At 44.9% G+C, this 23,725-nt stretch overlaps 1 protein-coding gene across 5 annotated transcripts in view; it reads left to right on the top strand.

Annotated features, from left to right (window-relative positions):
* The window catches only part of Moe (moesin), a 188,547-nt gene that overhangs the window by 162,956 nt on the left and 1,866 nt on the right, over positions 1-23,725 (top strand). For 4 of the 5 annotated variants that reach the window (XM_037425589.2, XM_075895380.1, XM_075895381.1 and 1 more), the window contains 8 exons: positions 830-999; positions 9,785-9,868; positions 11,030-11,176; positions 12,205-12,301; positions 13,212-13,375; positions 14,269-14,619; positions 15,637-15,842; positions 23,606-23,706. In XM_037425589.2, the coding sequence (XP_037281486.2) occupies positions 830-999; positions 9,785-9,868; positions 11,030-11,176; positions 12,205-12,301; positions 13,212-13,375; positions 14,269-14,619; positions 15,637-15,842; positions 23,606-23,706 (1,320 nt within the window). The remainder of the gene's footprint in view (positions 1-829; positions 1,000-9,784; positions 9,869-11,029; positions 11,177-12,204; positions 12,302-13,211; positions 13,376-14,268; positions 14,620-15,636; positions 15,843-23,605; positions 23,707-23,725) is intronic. The other variant, XM_037425590.2, reaches the window with a different exon arrangement.

Below are 23,725 nucleotides of genomic sequence, written 5' to 3'. Positions count from 1 at the left end.
CGCGTCGAAGGTTTCTGGGAAACCAGAAAAAAATCGCTTGTCGCCAGAAAAGATTGTAACGATTTCTGCAACATATGGTAGCACCCCCTATTATCTTTTTGGTTGCAATTTGATCTTATTGCTCATTATTCGCGCATACTTCAAGGAATGCTAGCTATAGACTACCTTTCCTACAGTAAATTCTGATGTGGACAGTGAGGTGGCAGCTGTATTTCATCATCAATCTTGTTATTGACGCTTCGTTTCAATGCTTCAGTGGTTGCTTGCTGCAATGTTGGTTACTTGCTGCAATGTCAACGGGCGCCAGTCGAGATAAACAATTGAGAGGAAGAAAAGGTCGCAACGCTTTTATGGAGTGGCGAGTGACGCAGGCACAGCTTGCAGAAGATAGTGCAGAAGATAGTGCCTTCAACCACCGAAGATGAGTGAACTGTACCAAAGAAGCCATTTCCATACAGTGCACATGTATTTAAATCACGAAAGGCAAGGCTAAGCGACCTCATTTTTTTTTTTGCATTGCCACATTTCTTGCTCATCTCGAAAAAGTTTTCATAAAACTTGCCCTGCGTAATGTACGCACCCCCAACTTTGCCCCATTTTTCAGAGGAACAGAAGCACGTTCGCGATCATTACGCGAGTAAATACGGTACTACCCATCATTCCTATGCTGGCTGAAACTCTGCGCATTGCAGCTCCCATAGTTACCAACACCAGAGTTCGCTCTCATGTATTTATAGGAAACTCTACGGCGTGTAGGACTAGTGTTGTTCGTCTTTGCTTGCTCTTTGTTGAAACGGTAGCTATTTCATTCTTGCCATTCACTTTGCAGCGTCTCTTCTACCTGCAAGTCAAGAGCGTCATTCTGACCGACGAGATCTACTGTCCACCAGAGACGTCTGTCCTGCTGGCCTCTTATGCGGTGCAGGCCAAATACGGAAACTACTGCCCAGACATCCACAAGCCAGGTTGCCTAGCCAACGACAGGTTGCTGCCTCAGAGGTGCGTGCCTTCACTTTCCTTGCAGTGTCTTGAGCAGTGCTGCAGTGAAATATCGCTGGTATTTCTACTTCAATAGGAAGGTTCTTTTTTTAGGTTCCTGGAAGTGGTGACATCGGCGATGTTTATGTGTGCATGGACTTGTGCCATTTACTCTGGGAGCTACTATAGATCTGTGGCTGAAGAAAATTAATGCTTTTAACGCATTGAAAAGAAGGGGGGTGGGGGTGTTACGAATAAACTGTAGCCTGACTGAGTGGGTAGTCCTTAAATGTTATGGCTGTGTTTAAACTGTCATAGAATAGAGAGCACTTCTGTGCTGCTTGGAAGTGCCTAGCGTGCCAGCAAACACCCCAGTCACCTTCAGTTCTAAGACACCTTGGCTGCACCTTGCTTGCACTGCACAGTACACTTAGGCTGCATCATTTAGTGCAATGTGAACTACAGTAGAATATCGATGATACGAATCTCGCGGGTTCACAAAATATATTCGTATTAGCCGATATTTGTATCATCGGAACACACACAAAACTAGCTAAATTAACACAGTCGGAGGCAAACTCATTTTCGACACTCGAAAAAAATTTATTTTTTTGAGAAAATCTTTGATGTCTTTCTGCTTCTTTATTTTTTCCAAGTCGCTCAGCAGACTTTTCTAAAATCCGTAAAAACGCATGCACGTGTTATCACTGATTCCTTCAGCAGCCATAGCACGCCTCAGGACGTCGAGCGCGTGCAGTTTAAGCCACTGGTGGTGGTCCTTCGGCGTCGCACTCGTCCATTTCCTCATCGTCGCTGGAATCGGCAACCTCACACTTGGCCTCGTTGACAATATCTTCCACCGTGCGCGCACCACAAGTGGCAAGATTGTCATCCGCCGTGCAAAAGTCGTCAGCCGAACACCCGGCATCAAGGCATTCCCAACCCTCAATGGGCTCTTCTGACTCTGAAAGGGCCTGTGGCACCTCTTCGGGAAACCTAAAGAAGCCGCATTTACCAAAGCACTTCGCAATGGTAGTCAGCGCTTCTCTATCCCAAGCCATTGAGATAAAATGGATGGCGTCCAAAAGGCTTATTCGCAGGCCACCTTCGTCCTTCCTGTCGATTTTGGCAAGGAGGCGGCGCATAAGAAGGCTCTTGAAATGATGCTTGACGTTTTTTATAATGCCAGCGTCAAGCGGTTGCGAGTGCGTCGTCGTGTTTGCGGGCAAAAAAACCAGCTTGACGTTTTGAAGAGTCACTTGCTTCGGGTGGGCGGCGCACTGGTCAAGAATCAGAACAATCTTCTGATTCTTGCAGGCCATTCTGCTGTCAAGGAGAGACAGAAATTCTTCAAACAGGGCCACCCACACTTTTTGTTTGCTGATAGACTCATGGCAAATGGCTCTCGCGCTTGAAACACCGAGGCTTCTGAAATTTTCCAAATATGGTCAACTTCAGTTTTTCCCACCTGTCGGCGTTACAGCACAGAACCGTTATTCTTTCTTTGCTTCTTTTGCCTCCTTGGCACGCTTCACCTTTTAAGCAAAGGCTCGTCTCGGGTTGAAGATTAGAAAACAGGCCTGCCTCATCTGCATTAAAAACATCACGATGCTCATACCCCGAGATAAAAGACTCCAGTTTCGCGAGCCAGTCGCTAACAACTGTCTCATCAGCCTTCTTGGCTTCCCCGCAGACGCTTTTGTACACGAGACCATGTCTCGTCTTGAAACGGTGCAGCCACCCACCTGAGGCCTGGAATCCGTCGATGTGCAGAGCAAGGGTGATCTGGTCGGCTTTTTCATGCAAAACTTTGCCGTCAATGTTCACACCGGCTGCAGTAACTTCCTTAAACCAGATCAATAGATTCTTCAAGTTTCACGTGTTCACATCAAACAACTCGGGTAAATCAGTTCGTAACAACGCACCCCCAACTTTGCCGCGACCCTCTCTAGCACATAGTAAATTAATGGGCCTCTGCCGGGATCACAGAAAAATTCGTATTACCCCGAATTTCGTATCAGCCGTGATCGTATCATCGAGGTTCTACTGTACTGTATGAGATGCGGCTATTCATGAGGGAGCCCCGCTGTGGTGGTCTAGTGGCTAAGGTACTCGGCTGCTGACGCGCAGGTCGCGACATCGAATCCCGGCTGCGGCGGCTGCATTTCCGATGGAGGCGGAAATGTAGGCCCGTGTGCTCAGATTTGGGTGCACGTTAAAGAAACCCAGGTGGTCAAAATTTCCGGAGTTCTCCACTACGCCGTCTCTTATAATCATGTGGTGGTTTTGGGACGTTAAACCCACATATCAATCAATTATTTATGAGGGAAATGGATACGTGTTGTGGCTGTTAGTATGCAAATATAGTCAGCGTCTGATTTCCAGGGCCCCTTAAGAGACCACAGAAACGTCCGGAAAATCGGGCAGTACAGGAAAAGGAATGCAAGCGAGAACTCGCTTTTTCATTATTTTTCGCTGACGGAGAGGGTCGCGGCAGGAGTACAGGTTTATCATTGCAATTAACTAGGCTTGTGTGAATATCCGAACGAATAGTACAGTATTCACAATCGTTTTGATTTGAATTTCAAATATTCGCTATCAACGAATAGGTGTATATTAGTCCGCATGTAACTGCCTGTAAAAGTACTCTAAAAAAATATTGAGTAAAAAGGGTGTCTTTTTGTCCCACAACTATAATCGTCATCAGGCTTGCGTGCGCTTCCTTTCTTGAAAACTCGGCGCTGGCCACTTTTCTATCGAGAAAGCAATGTAACCCTGGTAATGGGCATGTCGATAGTGACCGCAATGTACCGGGCGCGGAGTGATAGCGCAAGGATGGAACGCAATATAGATAAAGATTATTGTTGTGGGACAAAAAGACACCCTTTTTACTCGTTCTTTTTTAGCGCATAGTTTCACTGCAGTGTAGGTTTGCTTAGCTGTGAAAGCATGTATTCAGGAGAATCCGCTTTGCTAAGAAGCTTCTCTTCAAATTTAAAGGGGCCCTGCAACACTTACTGAGCATGGTCAAAAAGCGCTGCCGATCAGTAGCCGAGGCTACCGAGAACGCGCGAGCCACATATCATAGTGCAGCACGCGCCCTGCAATTCACAATAAATTATCAAGTCAGCTAAGAATTGCTTCCTTTTTTCAGCAAATCACACTACAAGCTCAAACATCATTTGTCACAGCCATTGGCTTATTTGAGAATGGCGCGCTCTGTCGTTATTCGGGCTGCTGCGGGAAGCCGCCACTTCTCCACGCATACGTGCGCCGCGCATTAAAAAAAAAAAATAGAAAGTACTCAAGGTCACGTGGCACATGTGACCTATTTTCTATCCCTGTGCCATCCCTCCCTGCTTAGATTCCAGCTCTTTTGTCAGGACGAAAGGAAAGCGAATGTGATTGCAGCGTGTGACAAATCTTTGAAACTCCACTCGTACTGGGTGTACTCTAAAAATTTTTAAGGCAGTGAATTCTTGAAGCAATGAGCTTCTTTAGTGAATCGCATTCTATGGCTACTTGAACAAGTGTTGCAGGGCCCCTTTAAATGGACATGTTACCCTAATATCCATTATTTTATTAGGCTTAGAAACAATCATTCGACCAGAGTTACCATTCGCACCAAACCTAAAATTCACTATTTGCACAAGCCTACAATGCATTGTTTAGGTTGCTCTGAAAAGAACCAAATGAAAGGGAAAAAAATTTATGTGGCCGGCGCTGCCGCATTTGTTAACATTTACGCGCAAAAAGAAGTCGCTTATTTTCGTTTGCACGGCGTTCCGCTTGCTCGTGATGATGTCTGGCTCAATTTCAGTTAATGTCATGCTGTCTCTGTACACCGGTGAGTGTCAGTGCTTGTCTCAACTCCGAGGTCATTGGCTGTGAAGGCACTGCCTCTTCGATCTTGTTGCTGGAATTGTCGCAATCCTCTGTAACTTGACGAATCATTTCGTCATTGGTCGATTTCGCACACAACTCGAGGTCTTTGTCAGCATCGGCGAAGCCCTCAAGGGGTATCCCGGCTGGAATCGAAACACTGGCAACATGCAAATTGTCGAAGGCAGTCTATGGTGGCAAGTTCGTCGCACACTTTGGGCGAGACTGCAGTCTGGGTGTCTAGTATGAAGCTCCCATGGCGAAAATAATTCCAGAGGGTTTCTTGTGCAACCGCTTTCCATGAGTCTGCAAGCATGCCTATGGCAGACCATTGGTAACTGAGCAAAAGGCTGCACAGCACCATGCCAGAGACCATGCAGCCTGAGGCACGGCTGGCAACGAATTGGCATGCATTGGATTGCATAACTTTCAGTTTCAAGGGTATAACAGCCACGATGAAGTGGTTTCGAGGGTAAAAAAAAAAAAGGAAAATGGTGTCATCAATAGTGACTTCTAGTCTGCGGAGCGGTAAAAAGTCCGGAAAGTCTGATGGCAAATGCTGTAAACTTCCGGAATTTCGGACTTTACAATACATTGACTCTATGGGGAACTTGACGATGCCACAGAATTTCGGGCATACGAAAAATAGGATGTCAACTGTATTAGTTTCAAGTGAGGTAATTCAAATAACGAAAACAAGTGTGAACGAAAAGAATATTTCCTGAATATTGAATGAAAAAAATACGTTGTACAGCAAAACCTTATGAATTGTACAGCACTGTTGATTTACTTTATCACATATACATGAACAAAATGCTGTCATGAAGCTTGGGTACCTAATTGATATGTTCAGGGGGCACAGACACTATTGTGCATGTTACCATTCCTTCAGAAAACTTATTTTTAGACATTTATTTAGATTTTTTTCTGGCATCCTTTTTGTTTTGGTAGTGTTTAGTATAATTTCAGCACTATTACTTGTTCAGCCTCATACCCAGTACTGTGCTCTGGCTGCTACGCTTGAGGGGGGATGTGGCTTTTTGTATCCCAAAAAATTTCAAAAATCAATTTTCTTGAAAATCAAGTTTTCAGTTTCTGGAACCCTTTTTCTATCTGATTCCACAATATCTACACTGAAAACTGTGCGTAAGTGCTTCGGAAAATTCGTTTCGCCTTTCTAGGTAGCAGAAATCTTTAGGTAAATGGCCAGAAAACGGCAATTTTCTAAAAAAGTTACAGCTTCGCGATGGCGTGACCAGGAGCCGGTTTGTTGGGATCATCAGAAAGAGCATTTCTCAGTGTTCAAATTTTCAGCTTCAGATGGCTCCTCCCTTTAAAAACAAGTGCACAAAAAGCAAATGTTTCAAGGTAGTTTTGAGGCTCCTGATTGGCTGTGGGCACCATGCTACTGCAGCTCACCTCGCCATTTGTCTGCTGCTTGTGTGTCACGAAGATATGGCTGTCGAAAATCGCTACTTCGTGACATGTTCACGGCTCGACGATCACTTAGGATATAATTATGCTTAGTTATGTGCTGTAAGCGGATGCTCGATCAGATTACTACGAACGAGCACAGTCTAAAAGTGCGGCAAGTCATCAGTTGGCTTTAGGCGTAACTCTGCTGACGGCGGGAGAAACTTTGCAGGCATGAATGACGCGCTAATGCACTCGTGGTGATGTGCTTCTTCGTAAGCAATAAAGCATATCGGTCGCCAGCGCCTCGGAACCGTGGACGGCCATTTTACGCATCGGCAGCGGACCCCACAGTCAAGCTCGTCAACCCCCCCCCGCCAAGGATTGCTTTGAACAGCGGCTAGTAGTTTCGTGCGTCGGCACTACACAATGCAATACCAAGCGCAGTGCGCGCTTATTTTTTGTCATAGTAGCTACATATTTCGCGCATAGTCTCCGAATATCGCCGCCAAGTGCATTACGCGCCGGCTGCACTGACCACGTGGCCGCGCACTTCACGGTCATATGGAGTGCTGTCAATACACTTTTGTGATGAGATTTAGATGTGCTTGGAGCCGTGCTTGGTATTGCTGAGAGCGTCTATGAATGCTTCAAGAGAATGAAAGCCTCGTAGATTAGTTTCCGCGACCGGCCGTATGATGTTTCATGGCTAGAGTGGCACAAGAGCATGCATGAAGCAGAGGCATGAATTTTTATAAGCCCAACTCGCGTCATCAAATAAACTGCTAAAAAATTTCTGTGCCACCAGTTTTCTGCCCATAACTGTTCGTTACTTGGAAAAAAGGTGTGGGGTCTCGAATGGCGAGCGTGCGCCACGCCACGCTCCTGGAGTGAACGGACACAGCAGACGGGGTCGGTACAAACCAAACACACACACATTTATTTAACTACTTTTGAACGACGATATCGTCCGTCAAATCAATACATCAATTGTAATTAACTCGCTCAGACATTCGCACACAATATGACCATACACTCCATCACAAACATGCAATAACATGACAAACACAATAACACACCCAAGGCAGCGGCGCCAACGCTTGACTTACGATGAGGACCCCCGCCGCGTGGGCTGTGGTACCACATGCCGAGGACCCATGCTAGAGACAACCGTTCGCGGCAACCGCCACGCGCAGAAGAGACTCCTCAACTCTTGCCCGCCACCAAGGTTTGCTTCCGCCAGGGGTCACTGCTGGTGCTACATCGTGATGATGATAGTGGTTTTCAACGCGAACACACCATATATTGCCTGGTGGTTGTAACCCAAAATGCGGCTTTTGGACGAGACACTTGTGCCACGCAGCGCAAACATTACAGGGGGTGCCAGCACCCCACAAAGGCTAGGCTGTCATAGTGTGGGCCATTTTTTTTTTATGCAATAAACCTCTCTTCATATGAAAAATGTTGAGTTATTTATAATTAAGAAGTATATAATTACGCCAATAATAGCTTCAACACAAGATGTGTAATCATTACAGTATATGGCCTTATTCAATTACAATCTATTCTATCATGCCTATCACACCACTCCTTCATACAGAGAACTTGGTCTGAAATCTATACTTGTTTTTTGTAAATAAAAAGAAAAGGTTATGAAAAAAATATATAGGCAACAAAGACACACTGGGCAGAGGCCACATGATTGAGAAATCAAAGATCACAAGACAAACCTAAGATCACAATTTTTAGGTGTTTTATAGGCATGAAGAGAAAGTGAAACTTTAAACGCAGTTTTCTCAGTACTGTCTTGGCATTATGCTCAGCTCATGTAGTAGATATCTTAGCAACTACTTCAGGTTTTGATTCCGTTTATTTTGTATCCTTGGACTGTGCTTCAGGGGGCTGCGATCTTAGTCTTTCATTCTACTCCCTAAAGAATTTTTCGTGGGGCTTTGTAAGGAGAGTGTGCTCATCGCAGTGTCGCTAGAAAAAACATTAACTGCAAGTTTTAGCGTTGCAAAAAAAAGATTTCGAAAATGCAGTCTCCTTCAGCCCCTCCACGAGGTTTATGGAGCAGTAGTTTGTCTCTCATTAAGTTCTGTGGTATTGCCTCGAAATTTGTATTGAAGCACTGTGAGGTCATTCTTAGTGTCTGTGCCAATTTTCATCAATACCCAACCAGAAACAAGAAAGTTAGTTTCGATAGGCACGTCCCCCCTTAAGTGGTGGCCTAACATTTGCAACAGCAGACAGGCAGTGGGGCAAGGAAGGAAGGAAAATGGGAGGTAAAGAATGGCAGGGATGTTAACCAGTCTATAGGCAGTCGGTTTGCTACCCTGTGCATGGGAGGGGGATAGGGGAGATGATAGAGCAGAGAGGGAAGAGAGATAAACACAGCACATTCGGCAGCACACGCGCGCAAAAGAAACCATCTATGTGCACATCAAATTTTGCTAAATTTAGCACAGGTATGAATACCTGCCAACGCTCCCTATTTGCCTGGGAGATTTCTGAATTATGAGCATTCCCCTTGATTGTACGGGCACTGTAATAAATTTCCGAATAACAGTGCATAGCACTCTTGTGGAAAAAAAGTAACAATGAAGGACATTGGCTCAATTTCTCAATTACGTGCAGAATGCTTCAATCACTTTTGCTGCAGTACAAAGGTGCCATGGGGGAAAGTGAATGAACATTCGGAAGGAAACACTCTCACTGGACAAAAGATTTTGTCCCTTGATCACGCACTTGTGTACACTCACGCTCAATGACTAGCAACACGGGAGCGCGTGGCTTCATGAGTACAAAGATTGTGCATGGCTTGCGTTAGCCCTTATTTCCATTACTAAATACAGTTTTCACTTGAGTATGATCATAAATAAGAAAACAATATTTAGTTCTGGAAATAAAAAATTGAAGCCATGCACAGTCTTTGATGAACTTGCGAGGCCATGCGATTCTGTGTTAAGTCATGTTGAGTGCTGCTTTATAATTGAAAATACCAGTTTGATTGCAGATGTCTACAGTCTTTACTGGCAGTCATACGTTTGTGATCTTGCTGTGGCCCTGAGAAAATGACATGACACGTGCACCAGATTTCCTTCTTGACCTCCACCCCTCCTGCCCCTTTCCGCTTCTCTAAGATTTTCCCGAATTTAATGTTTTTGGGTCGGCAGGTATTGGTATGTAATTCTTTGTGCTGATTCAAATACATACGCTGAAGTTTAGTGGTGGTGTTAAAAAGTTTCAGAAAGTTCTGTGGATCGATTCAGATCATTCAGTTCTCGAATATGTCAGACACACATAGTTATTGACATTGTCATGTGTTATGTACTGATAGTTCTTGCATGAAACTTTGGTGATAGCAAACTGATTGGTCACTGGAGTAAAGCTGTAATTGGTTGTAGCTTTACTGCAGTAATTGTCTGATACTTCCACTTGATCATTCTTCTTGAGCATACTTTGAAAACTGACTGCCGATGTTCATGCCTTATGTTAATTTCCTTTTCAGGGTCATGGATCAACACAAGCTGACCAAGGAACAGTGGGACGAGAGGATAACCAACTGGTGGGCAGAGCACAAAGAACTTCACAGGTGAGTTTTTGTGTGTGTGTGTGTGTTTGTGTGAAAAACCGTGCCACATCTGCACGGAACACTCAGCAGAGTTGCAGCGAAAGTGGGTGGAGCAGGCTAGCTACGAATGCTAGGACAGTGAAAAATGTGTAGTCGATCAATGACCTATGGGATTAAGTTGCCCATAATTACCCGTGCATGCTTCACTAACGCTTGAACGATACTCAGTGCCACAACGAAGCATGCAAGGGAGCTTAGCTGACGAATAACAAGGTCCATACCACTTATAGTGATAAGAAAACGGCGACAAGAGCGAAGACTACTTTGAACAGCATGCACGAAACAACGTGAAGGATCGGTATTAAACGCTGATGCTTTGCAGTGCTTAAGAAGGATGTGCACGCTTGAGAGTTCGTCTTTCAGCAGTCGAACTGTCCACATCGGGATAGACCGCAATCTTCCTCAAATGAATGTGCACTGGTTCTGTAATATTTCGCGTTTCTTTATCGTGCTTATTTGAGCATAACGTGATCACAAATGTATTAGCAGCATAGGTAGGTGACTCACATGTATGGCTTCACAATTTTTGCACAAACTTTTAATACTTTCACTACAACTTGTCAAAATAACGAATGTTTTTTAGCAGTCCCTTGAGATTTGCTGTATACAGAATTCACTGTATTCATCGTTCTGTGAAGTGTGGTACCCGTTCTGACTATGTAAGGCACTTTGTTGATCTGAGTGATGAGGTTGAATTATGGCAGAGCCTTGTGCAATTGGTTGGAAGTTAACCACCCACTCTTTACACAATTCACATTGCGACACCCTGTGATAATAATCTTCTAACATGCTATATCACGTATGTTAACGGGTCCTTGCTTGACATGCATGTATAGTCATTTCGTGAAGTTTTAAATAAGCACTGGCATGTTTGTGGTAGAATACTAGTGTCAAGCAGTGGACCAGGGTTCAAGTCCCACTTGATCAAGGATTTTTTTTGCTTAGTGTGCGTGATAGTGGTTACGGACACCAGTGACAGTGGACAACTGTGCCACAGAGATACTGTCTTTACGATATTATAGCTTTCACCGTTAAATCTTGCAGTTTACTTGGATGCTATGTGTCTCAGTGAAGTCTTGGCTGTAAACGTTCTTACAAGAAGCATGTGTGCCCTCCCTGCAGGGATGATGCTATGATGGAATACCTGAAGATTGCCCAGGATCTTGAAATGTACGGCGTCAACTACTTTGAAATCAAGAACAAAAAGGGCACAGACCTCTGGCTTGGTGTCGATGCCCTTGGCCTCAACATCTACGAGAAGGATGACAAGTAAGCTTTCTTCTTTTTGTAAAACTTGGGACTTTTCCGAGTGGTGTACTTGCTTTCTTCATGTTGACACATAGTTATGGTGCAAAGCATGTAAAATACATGCCGTACTGATAGCAGTGAGAACAGCCTTCTGTTGTCGAGTGATCTGATCGTTGGCAGAACACGTTGCCTCTTATACATCAGCGATACAACTTTTCCGTGTCATTTTTGTCCTCTGATAAGCTCCCGAATAAACTTGACCCTTTGTGTCCTGTGCATAGTTAATAGAACAGCAAAAGTTTCAAAGCTTTTGAAACATTGCTGCTCGGCCTGCACTGAGCGGTGCTACATTTTTGCAGGTGAAACCTTATTGCATAAAAATAAAAATGGGCACATGGTAATATGGCCGACCTGTTCCATTATAGTGGAAACTCAATCCCATAAAAATAAAGATTGGTGCCTAACTATATGGCTTGCCTGTTCTATTATGTTCAATTAGGCATCGGTTGCCAACATGTGTCTCTTCAATGTAATTAAAATGTCTGCACAGATACTACCCTATGTACACTAGGTCTATGGCATGATCTTTGATCAAAAATCTATGCAATGTATGCAATGTTTCATGCATTTTTCATAATTTGAATTTCTTGATATCCTATTTAGCAAAATAAAAAAGCTGGTGCTTCCTCTAAGTCTGGTGTACTGCACGCAACTTTGTGACCTAGTATGCCAGCAGATTTTACAGTAGCCAACATGACTGAAGTTACACTAAGGCCAAGCCTACAGGGCGTACTTTTGTTTAGTCCTAACTTTGTATTACATTAGCATAATATTAGCCCCAATGCTTACATCAGAACCAATAGCATTAGTGACCAGAGTTGCTGCTACATGGCATGGTTGTTTTGAGTAATTGCAGACCAGCTAGGCATGAAATTTAGGTTTTTTGTTGCATTCTATGAGAAATTGTGCATGTGGGACTGAAGGATGAGATTGCTGTTGTAACTTGCACGTTTTTATGCTACTTCGTGTCTTGTTTTCCTTAATTGCAGGCTGACACCCAAGATAGGTTTTCCATGGAGTGAGATCAGAAACATCTCTTTCAACGACAGGAAGTTTGTCATCAAGCCCATTGACAAGAAGGCGCCTGTGAGTCTTTTTAACGTAAATTAATAATCCTGTGATGACATACAGTCGATGTCGGATTTCTCGGACACCCAAAATTCTGGACTTTCCCAATTTCCCGGACTCATCTGTGGCACCGTCAAGTTCCCCATAGTCAACGTTTTAGTCTGAAATTTTGTACGCTTATAGCCTTCGCCATTGGATTTTCTAAACTTTTATTGCGATAGCAATTATATAAACTCTCTCGACTGGATTTCACTGCTGCCGTCAAAGTCGTGCATTGTATATGTATGCGTTTTCAGCATTATTGGCAAGATGGCGCAGTGAGTGCGCCATCTTGCCAATAATGCTGAAAGGCACGGCAAAGTGCCAATAATGCTGAAAAGCACGGCAATAATGCTGAAAGGCACTCACTGCGCCATCTTGCCAATAATGCTGAAAGGCACGGCAAGATGGCGCAGTGAGTGCGCCATCTTGCCGTACTTTGGCCCGTGTAGAGAATAAGGGGTGTGCGCTTGATCGTGCGCCCTTATCTTGCAGTGGGGAGAATAGTACTTCTGGGCTAGCCTTTGGGTTTCGTCGGAACGATTCTGTCGCTGGCAAAGCACTCACAGGAACGGATAAAAATTTGCATGTGCACAGTTGGCTAGCACCAACACATCACATGTTTATCCGACATTAGGATGATTAACTGGGCGTGTTTAGCATACGTTGAGGTGAAAAGCATGAAGATATTAAAAAGGTACGTGTGTGTCTCAGTTTGTCATCTTTCTACTTTTTGCCTTGAAACCCATTTGACAATGATGTGACAATTACTCATTTGACAATGAGTAATTAAGCCCGTTAATTGTCCTTTAAACTACAGTATGCACACTCTATCATCACTCATCGGGTGTACGTATGCAAAATGTGTTTTCACTTTTCTTTGCTTCAGGACTTCGTGTTCTTCGCTCCCCGACTGCGGATCAACAAGCGCATTCTGGCATTGTGCATGGGCAACCACGAACTCTACATGCGGCGCCGAAAGCCTGACACCATTGAGGTGCAACAGATGAAGGCGCAGGCCCAGGAGGAGAAGCTGGCCCGCAAGCAGGAAAGGTAAGAATGCTTTTTTTGTCCTTGCTCTTAATAGCAGTGTAGTAGTCTCGCTAACTCACTCACTCGAACTCTTGATTCATACAAGGGTTCGATACTGGCTGCGGCTGTCTCGTTCCGATAAAGGTGAAATTGGCAGAAGCCCGTGTACTGTGCGATGTATGCGCACATTAAAGGAGTACTGACACAAAATTTCGTAGGCAAGATTATGGGTGAGGTATACTTGAGTGGAGACATACACATCTACGAAAGACGAAAGGGATATATAGCCTAGAACATACTTAAAAATTAATTTTGAAGTGCACACCACGTGACTGAGCAAGATGAGGAGCCCCTCGCGATGCTGACATGAACGCAATGGCAATATAAACAGACTACTAGGCTTGTGCGAATAGTGAATTTTAGTTTGAAGTGAAAAGCAATTTTGGTTTAATGATTCTGAATCGAATTAGAATAGTGTATATATCGCATATTTTAAAAAAAGGGAGCTTTTTGTCATGGCCAAACTAACCTGCACAATATGCTTAAAAAATTGAAACTAGGCCTGTGCTAATGCCATTTGTTTTTTTGCATCAACAGAAGGGGGAACAACGTCGAATAGTAGCAAGATTTGACTCTTCGTGGAACGCAAGTTTTGTATAGTATAGTCTAGCAATGGGTGGGAAAGGAAAGTCAGATTGATGAGGAGGTGAGAGAATAAAGCAAAGATAGCGTAGTATTGTGTGGTGTGGTACACCAAAGAGGAGGGAAACACCACCAGTTATACAATTTTCTCCGTTTTCACACAACTAGTGCGTAGTTGCCCCAAATTTTCTTTAGTGTTTCTTTGAGAAATATATCAGATTGGGTTTGCTGTAAGTAGAGAAAGCTCAACAGCATGTGGTGTTTGTTTTCAGGGAGAAGCTCCGTAAGGAGACGGAGGCCCGCGAGATGGCCGAGAAGAAGCAGCAGGAGTACGCCGAGCGGCTGCGCCAGATGCAGGCAGAGATGGAGCAGCGGCAGCAGGAGCTGACCACGGCGCGGGACACCATCATGCGGCTTGAGGAGCAGCTGCGGCAGGTGCAAGCGGCAAAGGAGGAATTCGAGCGGAAGCAGCGCGAGCTGGAGGACATGATGCGCAAGCTGGAGAACGACAAGCTCATGGAGACCGAGGAGAAGGCGCGCCTCGAGGAGGCCATTCGCGAGAAGCAAATCGAGGTGCAGCGCATGCAGGAGGAGGTCAACACCAAGGACGAAGAGACCCGCAGGTGCGTGTCGCCTGTTACGTTTTCACTGGTATTTGTGTATTCAAATCTATAGGTCGATGAAAAAAAAAAGCAAGGGGGGCTCTCATGAACTGTAACTCGATAAAAATGTTTCCTCAACCAGAATCACCCGGACTCTTTACCAAAATGTTACTCCCTCAGATCAAGTATGAGCGAGTCAGTGCGAGTGAGTTAGCAGACCTCTGCTCAAAGCTCATTACACTCAAACCTCGTTACATTGAAGCATCATGGGAACCATGAAAAGAGGGGTTCCTTGTACAAATTGTCAGCTAATTTTACAGCTTGAAAGGGTTCATCCCATATCTCGTATGTGTACTTTCTAAAGGAGATTTAACACCAGGATTCCAACATGTCTACTGATTACCAGAAAAACTAAAATGTGAATTTCTATTTTGAAATATTTTTTTTGCATATTGTTTCAACAAATGGCGACCCCATGAGGTTTCTCATATAAATAACTGGTCATGCCTATCTAGCTCACACACTTTTTTAATGTGGGATTAAGAGTCGTGCATCAGTCACAGGCTGTGTTTTAGGCCCCTGCCATAGTTTCGTAGTACGACAACAGAAAAATCTGGTGCTATCAAAGCTGTGCAGAGCATTGCACTTCAGCCAGTGTGATAATGAGGGGTAGTACATAGATTTGCTGAAGCGTGGCTCCTTCTGCTTGGTGTGACCTGCGGCCGCTTTGATGCAAGAGGAAGTTAGCACAAGTTCTGCACACTCACTTCACTGCTCTTTTAGGGTCACCAATCCAACTCTGCTCATGAGGTTCATGAAGAGGCATTCTTCCATCGGAAACAAGCCAAGAGCACTACAATAAACAAAGCCATGAGTGTGTTCAAAGCTGCAAGCACAGTGACTCGGCAGATTCATGTATGCTACTCCTCATTCACATGGTGGCCAAACGATCGTAGTGTGACAGTCCCCTGTAGTGAATCTTGCAGCACTCTATGAATGACGCTAGTACATGTCACATCTGTGCGTTTGCCGGCATAGGCTCCAGGAAGAAGTGGAAGAGGCCCGCCGGCGGCAGCAGGAAGCGGCCGAGGCGCTGGTGCAGGCATCGAGCACGCCCCAGCATCACCACGTCGCAGAGGCTGAGGACGAGGGCGAGAACGACGAGGAGCTGGCCAATGGGGAACTGGGTAAGCGGGGAAGCTGCAGCAGCGAGGAGGAGCCGGCCTTGCCACTCATGGCCAACGGTAAGCTGCTCGCGAGCGCACTCAGGTCCCCCCACAGACGCACAGCACGACTTCATAGTCGCCACGGTTCTACGCACACATCCACCGTGCAAAACCCTCTTGCTGCACTTCCTTGAACAATCGTTCGATAGTTGGTTTGGAGTTCTGAGGCACGTTTTCCCAACTGATGTTGGTGCACTAAGTAGCTGGCCAAAAATAAACCAATGGCTATCGAAAAAATGAAGTGATGCAATGTCATATGCCTCTTCACACCATTGTCACAGCAGTGATTGTCTGTGTTAGCGACTACATAAAATCTTAGGGTTGCTAGTGATTAGAATAGATGAGGGATTGGTATTTAGCTTGTGTGGTAGAACAAATCAAATCCTGCTTGTTTGCTCTGACTAGTCCATCATTTCAGTGCAGAGGTTTTCGTCCCCTTTTGTCTCCGCAATTTCTTGAAACGTGATTTTGCAATACGATTTGTTCCAACCCTCAACACAACCTGAACTACCGTATTTTAAATTTTCAAAATGACTATATCTAGCTGAAGTGTCTAACACAGGGCAAAGAAAACTGCGCACGACTTTTCGCGAAATTTAGCACAGCTATGCAGTTCTTTCTACAGATTTCAACAATTGAGTTGTTTGGTGTTTGAATTGAAGTGTGCCTTACAAACTGTATAAGTCCGATGCAAATCTAATCAAACACTGAATCCTAATCGAATATTTTATTTCAAATAGTCGGTCACTTCGATTTCAGTACGTAAGTTGTACATTTTGTAATGTCAGCACTGTAAATTCTTGCTTTCTGTGGGCATTTGTGCATCTGCACTATTGTGTGCCTGGCCTTGCAGACATTACAATTTGTCTAATGTTTTAAGCACATATCTGGCAGCGCAGTGAAGTTGAAGCATTGCAAAGAACTGCTCTTTTAGACCTGCGAGAGCAGGCCGTTGCCGAGTGTTCGCACCGCAGGCAGGGAGTGGACCACGTGGGTGTGTGTGCAGATCCTTAGCGTGTGCTGTGCCTCAATTGGCTTCCCTCTCCCTCCCAATTAAGTAGGAGCTGGATCAGCAAATGTAGAGGCAAAATGTCCCCTGTCTTGCGCTCCATGGTTGGTGGCTTGCTGGTTGGTTGGCTGTGTCCTGGTGAGCTCTGCTGCCCTCTTTTTATTTCTTTTGCTGCCCCCCTCTCCTCTCCCCCTTTTTCACTGTTTGCCTTGCTATTGCATTTTGTGTTAGTGGCGCGCGGTATAGCTGCGGCAGTCTCGCCGCTAGGTTTTTGGCCGTTGGCGGGAGCATGGAATCTCTTGTCCGGCGTTGGAAGCATGGGGGAAGAGCAGACTGGAGGTAATTCCCGTTGTTGCTGACATGTTTTGATGTACTAGCTTCACTTCGCAACGCTCCATGTGTGAGGAGTTGAGTCGAGTACATGCATACACATTCACCTTTGCCATTTATGGTCTGGTAGTACTAAAGTGTGGTTTAGGCATGATCACTGTGATGAGTTGCCTAATGTAGTGTATTGTGGGAAGTTTTATTTTGTAGTTGCGGTCGCAACCAAGTGATTAAGCACTGCACAAAGATTTTGCCTATGTAATGTTAATTTTCCTTCGTACAAATGGTTGGTGACCAGAAATGATGCTGAACTGATAACATATTTTTTGCGTGGAACTGTGTTCAGTCATGGAAATAATGCATGGAATAAGGGTTTGAAATAAGTTTAGCAGTGTGCTGCCTATGAACAATGATACAGGATTCATACGAAAGGCATAACTTCAATAAAACTGTAAACAGACTGACAGTTTTGGCTGAAATGTCTAGGGAAGTGACTTACTGCTCATTTGAGGAGAAAAATATCTTTAAACGATGTTACCGCTAGATAAAGCAAAACTGAAGAAGATAAGGTAATCGAGCATTGTAGGCATTTCGAAAATATCTTGTGCTTGTTTTGAAAATTTGTGCTAGCAAAGCGTGTATATTAGGCACACTGGGGTATGTACACTTAGCATCGAAAGTTCACATGACTCAAATGTTGAGGAATTGCATTTTCGCTTGATCTGGGAGTACAGGCTCCAATGAAGTGTTCTGCCCTGTAATAGCCCTTGCAACCTTTTGTTGTGTGCTCTATATGTGCTAGCATAAAGAAAGTAGAAAATCGCATTTGCAGTACAGTCCATTTCCAGTCAGCTTTTGCCTCTGGCTGTACGTTAATCTCAACTGATTGTAGCATCCAGGCTGCTTTTGAATCGCTGAATACAAGTTATCCGAAGTTCTGATAGTGGAGAATCATTAAATTTATTAACATGCCACACTCAGCTTCACTATGACAGCGTCGCAAAGGCATCGGTGTCTGATCCTGCTACAGGGACACACTTGATCGATCATCCTTTTCATGCATTTGAATGCGATTATCTCCAGTCTGCTTTTCTGTCATGGTCAGGGGCAAATGTTTGCAAGCACATCAAATTGTTTAAACGTTATTGTTGCATGGAACGGCCCCTAATTTGGTTGGTGTTGCGTCTGTGCACCGTTAATGATTGCGAGTTAACTATGCTTTTGTTGAACAAAACGTTATTTTCCACCAGTTCCTTGAATTTGGCGATGACCTAGTGTGTGATATGTTGTCGTATGGCTGGGGAACTTAACACTATGGTTTTTGTCACTTCATCTTTGGTTTTATTTTACTTTTCATTTGTTTTGGTGGAACTAATTGGGTATGGTACTAGTAACCGGTGTAAGGAACCTTGCATGCTTGCTGAACAAAGCATGGTGGTAGCTGTGCTTTAGGAGCTGGAAGACTTTTTGCTTTCTTTGCATTTGTACCATGTACCTGCCAAATTTTTGCGCTAAATTTTAGTGAATATCCAGCTCGTGAGGCTAACAAAGAAGCACCTGTTTTAGTTCACAACCAGGTGAAGCCCAGGAAAATGTAGGCATATCATTTTTGAAGATATGGAAATAAGGTAGAGGGATATAATGGGCGAGAAACTTGCACAGGTGCACAAATATCTGGTAGTGTCTGAGAATCCTGTTGTTACTTCTAGCTCACCAATAATGCCCATAATAGCCAATATTGGGTAATTAAAGGGACACTAAAGGCAACTACCGTATTTACTCGATTCTACCGCGCCCTCGATTGTAACGCGCACCCGATTTCCACCGCGAAAAAAAAAAAAAACGTAAGACATCAATTGCAACGCGCACCCATTTTTCTCGCCGGCCCGCACGATCACACCACTCGAAAAAACTACTCCTTTCGGGAGCGTATTCTATTTAAATATGAGGTACGGGCGAAGCTTGTGCCCATCTGACGTGTAACAGAGCATTGCTGTCACTGTAGTTTTACCGTGTCAGCACGCGAACTTGCTTCGCGCCCTTCTCGACGGTTGTGGTGCCAGGCACGTCGAAGTAAAGAGGCGTCTGAAGGGCATTCCCGATTTGCCCAAGCAGGTAGCCGTTGTTGCGCCGCAAGTTTAGGTCGAACCTCTGAAAACTGTGAAGCTTTTCATCGTACTCCTCCGCAAAACTTTTCGCATATGCATGTTCCCCTTTGGAGGGAAAAGCCTTTCCTCTAAATAAAGTCAGTTAGCCAGCACCTGCTCGCTTTAAACTGGCTCTGCATTAGACCTTTTTCCAAGACTAATTGCATAGCCCGCACTTGGAGCAGTTCTGTCGTCACGGGCCGCTGTGCCGCTCGCTGCTCAAGCACATACTTGCCGAGCAGCTCTTTAATTTGCGGAAACCGACCCTGCTGTGGTCCACTGAAGCCTTTGCGTGAAGCTTTGCTATCGAGAATCTTCTGCTTTTGTTTCCGCCGGTCCCGCACGCACGTTTCGGGAACTCCGAACGACCGCGATGCGGCCCGATTTCCGTCCGTTTCTGCACATGCCACAACTTTTATTTTAAAAGCGGCATCGTGGTGCTATCGAGTTTTTGGAGTCGGCCCTTCCACGCCGTCGATGCTAATGCACTACTAGATGACGAACTCCTCAGCACACGTACGAAGTGCCGCACATGGGAAACACATAGGCAGAAATGTCCGACGCGCCATGCCGACGCACGTAAGGGGCGGCCATTTTGGATTTGCCGATGGCAATAGATTGACCGTAATTTTTTTGTTTGTACTCGATTCTAACGCGCATGCAATTTATAAACTCGGTTAACCAGAAAAAAGTTGCGCGTTAGATTCGAGTAATTACGGTATTAAGACGTTGATTATTGAAATAGCTTCAGAAACCTTGTAGTGTTACTTTGTGCCAAGGAAGGGCCTATTTTGAAATCAGATCTCGTATTAGTGGTTCCCATTGAGTTAGCGCACTTAAAATTACCTGCCTCAAGAAGCAAACTGACCGGACCGAATCACGTCACTGTTGCCGTGCCCAACGTTGCCCGGCTTTACTGTGCTAGTAGCAGCAGACCAAAAGCAGCGGGAGCTACAGCAGCTACAATGGTCGTTGATCAGTTTCCTACCATTGGCTCCAAGATTCCAGACGTCTTTTGGTTCAACTGTGCTCTGCTAGGTGGCACCACCTGTTCAGTGTAACGATGCGAAAAATGAATTTTCTAGCCACTCGCGCCATTTCTCATAACATCCGGCGGTTCTTTTTTTCATGAATCACACAGAAACGAACCAGCAGCATTTTATTGCATCTCTTGATGCACGTAAGGTTCTTTATTTAGTGCAGCTAGATTGATTTCTAGTGATTAAATGTGGGCGATCCATCTGATGTCATCGGGATCATTTTGAGAATGTCCTTTTGCGGTGCATGTGTTCTTGTGCACTTACCTTAATTTCTCGGTAAGTAGGGCCCTGTTGTTGATAATATTATAGTTTTTGATGTTGTCATATTGAGCTTTCACTCTGAAGTAAGTTGTTATTGACATTAGTGTCCCTTTAAGAATGCATAGTAGGCTCCTACCAGCGGAACTTTTTTTTGTTGTATGCTTCATTTTTCTTTTATCTAGTACAGTCGACTCTCATTAATTCAAACTCGAAGGGACCCCTGGATTTTGTTTGAATTATCAGGCTGTTTGAATTATCAGAAGTTCTCATATATGCGACTCTGGGTAAGGTGACAGCACAAATTATGATCAGACATCTATATTCACACTTTTAAGCATCTCTGGATCCTAACTACACAAAAACAGAGAGCGGTGCATGTATGGTCAACAAGTTTATTGACTATCTACTGCTGACTAGACCTTTTAAAAAAATCATGGATGGTCAACTGCTTATTTGCCACATGCGCATTTAGCACAAAGCTCTCGATGCCAGTAAGTGCTGCCAGTTGATTCTGAGAGTTTTCTGTTGTTGTCAGAAATTTTCTCACTTTAGCAATGTACTGGAAAGCCTGTGCAGTTGTCACATTTTCCACTTCCGGTTCTTCTTCACTTTCACTGCTGTGTTGTGCTGGCAGCACCTCTGCCACCAAGTCATCGAGTGTGTCCTCCCTGCACACGCACAGGTTATCATCAGTAGCTGCATAACTGTCGAGGTCGGCAGCTATGTTGTGCGCTTTTAGAGCAGACAGCACTTGGCTTTCATCGTCGCCCTCAGTCTGCAAGCAGTCAGATGAAGTGGCAATGCTGCAGCCAGGTATGCGGAAGGCATGCTCGAAGCAGTTCCTTATTGTTGCTGATGTGACAGCATTCCATGCGTCGGCGAGCATGCCCAACGATGAGAGTAGTGTGACACTGTAAGGCATGGAATTGTCCATACATATCAGCATTCTCTTTAGCAGTGTTTTCCTGTAATTAAGCTTCAAGCATTTGATTACCCCTTGATCCAGGGGCTGGAGGACAGCTGTAGTGTTAGGAGGCAGAAATTCATGGCGAATTGCTTCCAGCCCCTCCACGTCGCCGTGCGCAGGGCAGTTATCAACAATGAGCAAAATTTTCCTTTTCGCTCGCTTCATTTGCCCATCCAGTTTGCGGAGCCAACCCTCGAACAAAGCTTGCGTCATCCAGGCTCGCGTGTTTCCGTCATATGCAACTGGGAGCGTTCGGACACCTTTAAAGCACCTGGGACGCTTTGACTTGCCCACAACGAAGAGTTCTGGCTTGTGACTTCCGTCCATATTGGCGCAAACCATGACGGTTAACCGTTCTTTGCTCAGCTTTCCGCCAGTGCAACGCTCTCCCTTGCGACACAAGGTTTGATCGGGCAGGCACTTAAAAAACAGCCCCATTTCGTCGGCATTATATACATCAGCCGGGGAGTATTCAAGCAGCAGGCTTTGAAGTCTAGTCTGCCGCCAGTCAGAAGAAACAGCTTCATCGACCACTGCTGCTTCACCACTCACTGTTTTGAAGGAGAGACCGTGGCGTTCCTTGAACCGAGAAATCCAGCCATCGCTGCACTTGAAATCTTCAATTCCCAAGCGCAAGGAAAGTTCTTCAGCTTTCTCTTGGAGGATTGGCCCATTTATCGGTAAATTGGAGCTCCGTGCGCGCTTGAGCCAAAGAAGCACGGCGTTTTCGAGATCCGGGTACGCAGCTTCCCTAAGCCTTTTTCGATCGGGAGCGAAGCGGCTCGCGTTATTCTGCAGCTTGTCTTTGGCTTTCAGAATGGTTGTGAGAGTACTTTTGGTTATTCCATACTTCAGTGCCACTTCGGTCTTCTTTACCCCAGCGTCGACTTCTTGGATAGCGGCCAATTTCTCTTTTAGGGGTAGTGTCCGATATTTTCCTCGCGGTGACATGGTCGATCAAAAAATGCGCAGCACGTAAGAAAGACGGGCAGACCTGTACGCATTCTGTGGGCAGGTCACGTGCTTCGGAGTCGGCCGGCGCCACCGGCACGCCGGAAAAGCAGAGATAAGCCGCGAGCCAGCTTCGTAACCACCGGGCCGTTTTTGTTTTTCGTTTTTTTTTCCACCGCGGCGCGGAATGCTGAGAAATGATTGTGTGGCAAAACCTTTTCCCTTGAAGTTTTAAGGCGCTTATTTTTCAATATCAGACTATTATGATAATCATAAGCACGCAAATTTTCAAATATTGCCGGCGAATCAGCAGAAATTTTCCGGTATGGACAGGCAGAAAGTACGAATTAACCGAATGACGAAGTTTGAATTAAGCGGCTTTTAAATACATTGAAAGCATAGCGAGCCAACCAAAATTTTGAATTTTGTATGAATTAACCGAAAGTTCGAATTATCAGAGTTTGAATTATCGCGAGTCTACTGTAGCTTGGTGGCTGTGTTGTCATGTTAAACACAAGCTGGTTGATTCTCAGCTAAAGCAATCTCATTTTGATATGCACACTAGTGCAGGAACAGCCCTGTGGTTCAGAGCAAGTGAAAAAAAATTGAAGTTATAACCTGGAATCCCCCACTACGGCATGACTTGTAATCAGACTGTGGTCTTTGCATTTGAAAGCGCTGCATTCCTATTCATGTGAAAAATTGAGCATCTTCTTGCCATCTGATGGCAAGAAGTCTTGTAGCAAAATGTCCTGTTATCGGGCGACATGCGTGTCGAGATTGTATCGACGTGGACATAGCCCCCGCCCATATTTAAGGATAAGCAAGTAGTTTTGTAACTTCTAAAATGTGGATTCAGCTTCCACCGTTAGAAAGTTGAGATTTTCCTGTTCATTCGAATTTTTGAATTTGAAAAGAACGATAGCGAAGTTCTAATACGTTTTACATTGTCTGTAGGCTTTGCATGGTTGTGCCTGAGGGTTACGTCAGTTGTGAGCGCTGGTGCTGCAGTGTTACGGCGGTTGTCAAGAGCACACGTGCGTAGCATACTGACTTGCCGGCACTCGTCGCTTGTGCAGGTGCAGAGTTCACAAACCACGAAAACGAGAACGTCCCTCGGCCAGAAGAAGAGCGATCCACAGAAGTTTCTAAAAAGAAGGCGCTTGGAGACCAGCTTGAGGTAAGTGTGGTGTGCTGAA

The sequence above is a fragment of the Rhipicephalus microplus genome, chromosome 5, assembly GCF_043290135.1.
Source record: "Rhipicephalus microplus isolate Deutch F79 chromosome 5, USDA_Rmic, whole genome shotgun sequence".
NCBI classification, from domain to species: domain Eukaryota; kingdom Metazoa; phylum Arthropoda; class Arachnida; order Ixodida; family Ixodidae; genus Rhipicephalus; species Rhipicephalus microplus.
The sequence above is the reverse complement of the archived record's forward strand: the minus strand, read 5'-3'. Positions and strand labels throughout refer to the sequence as shown.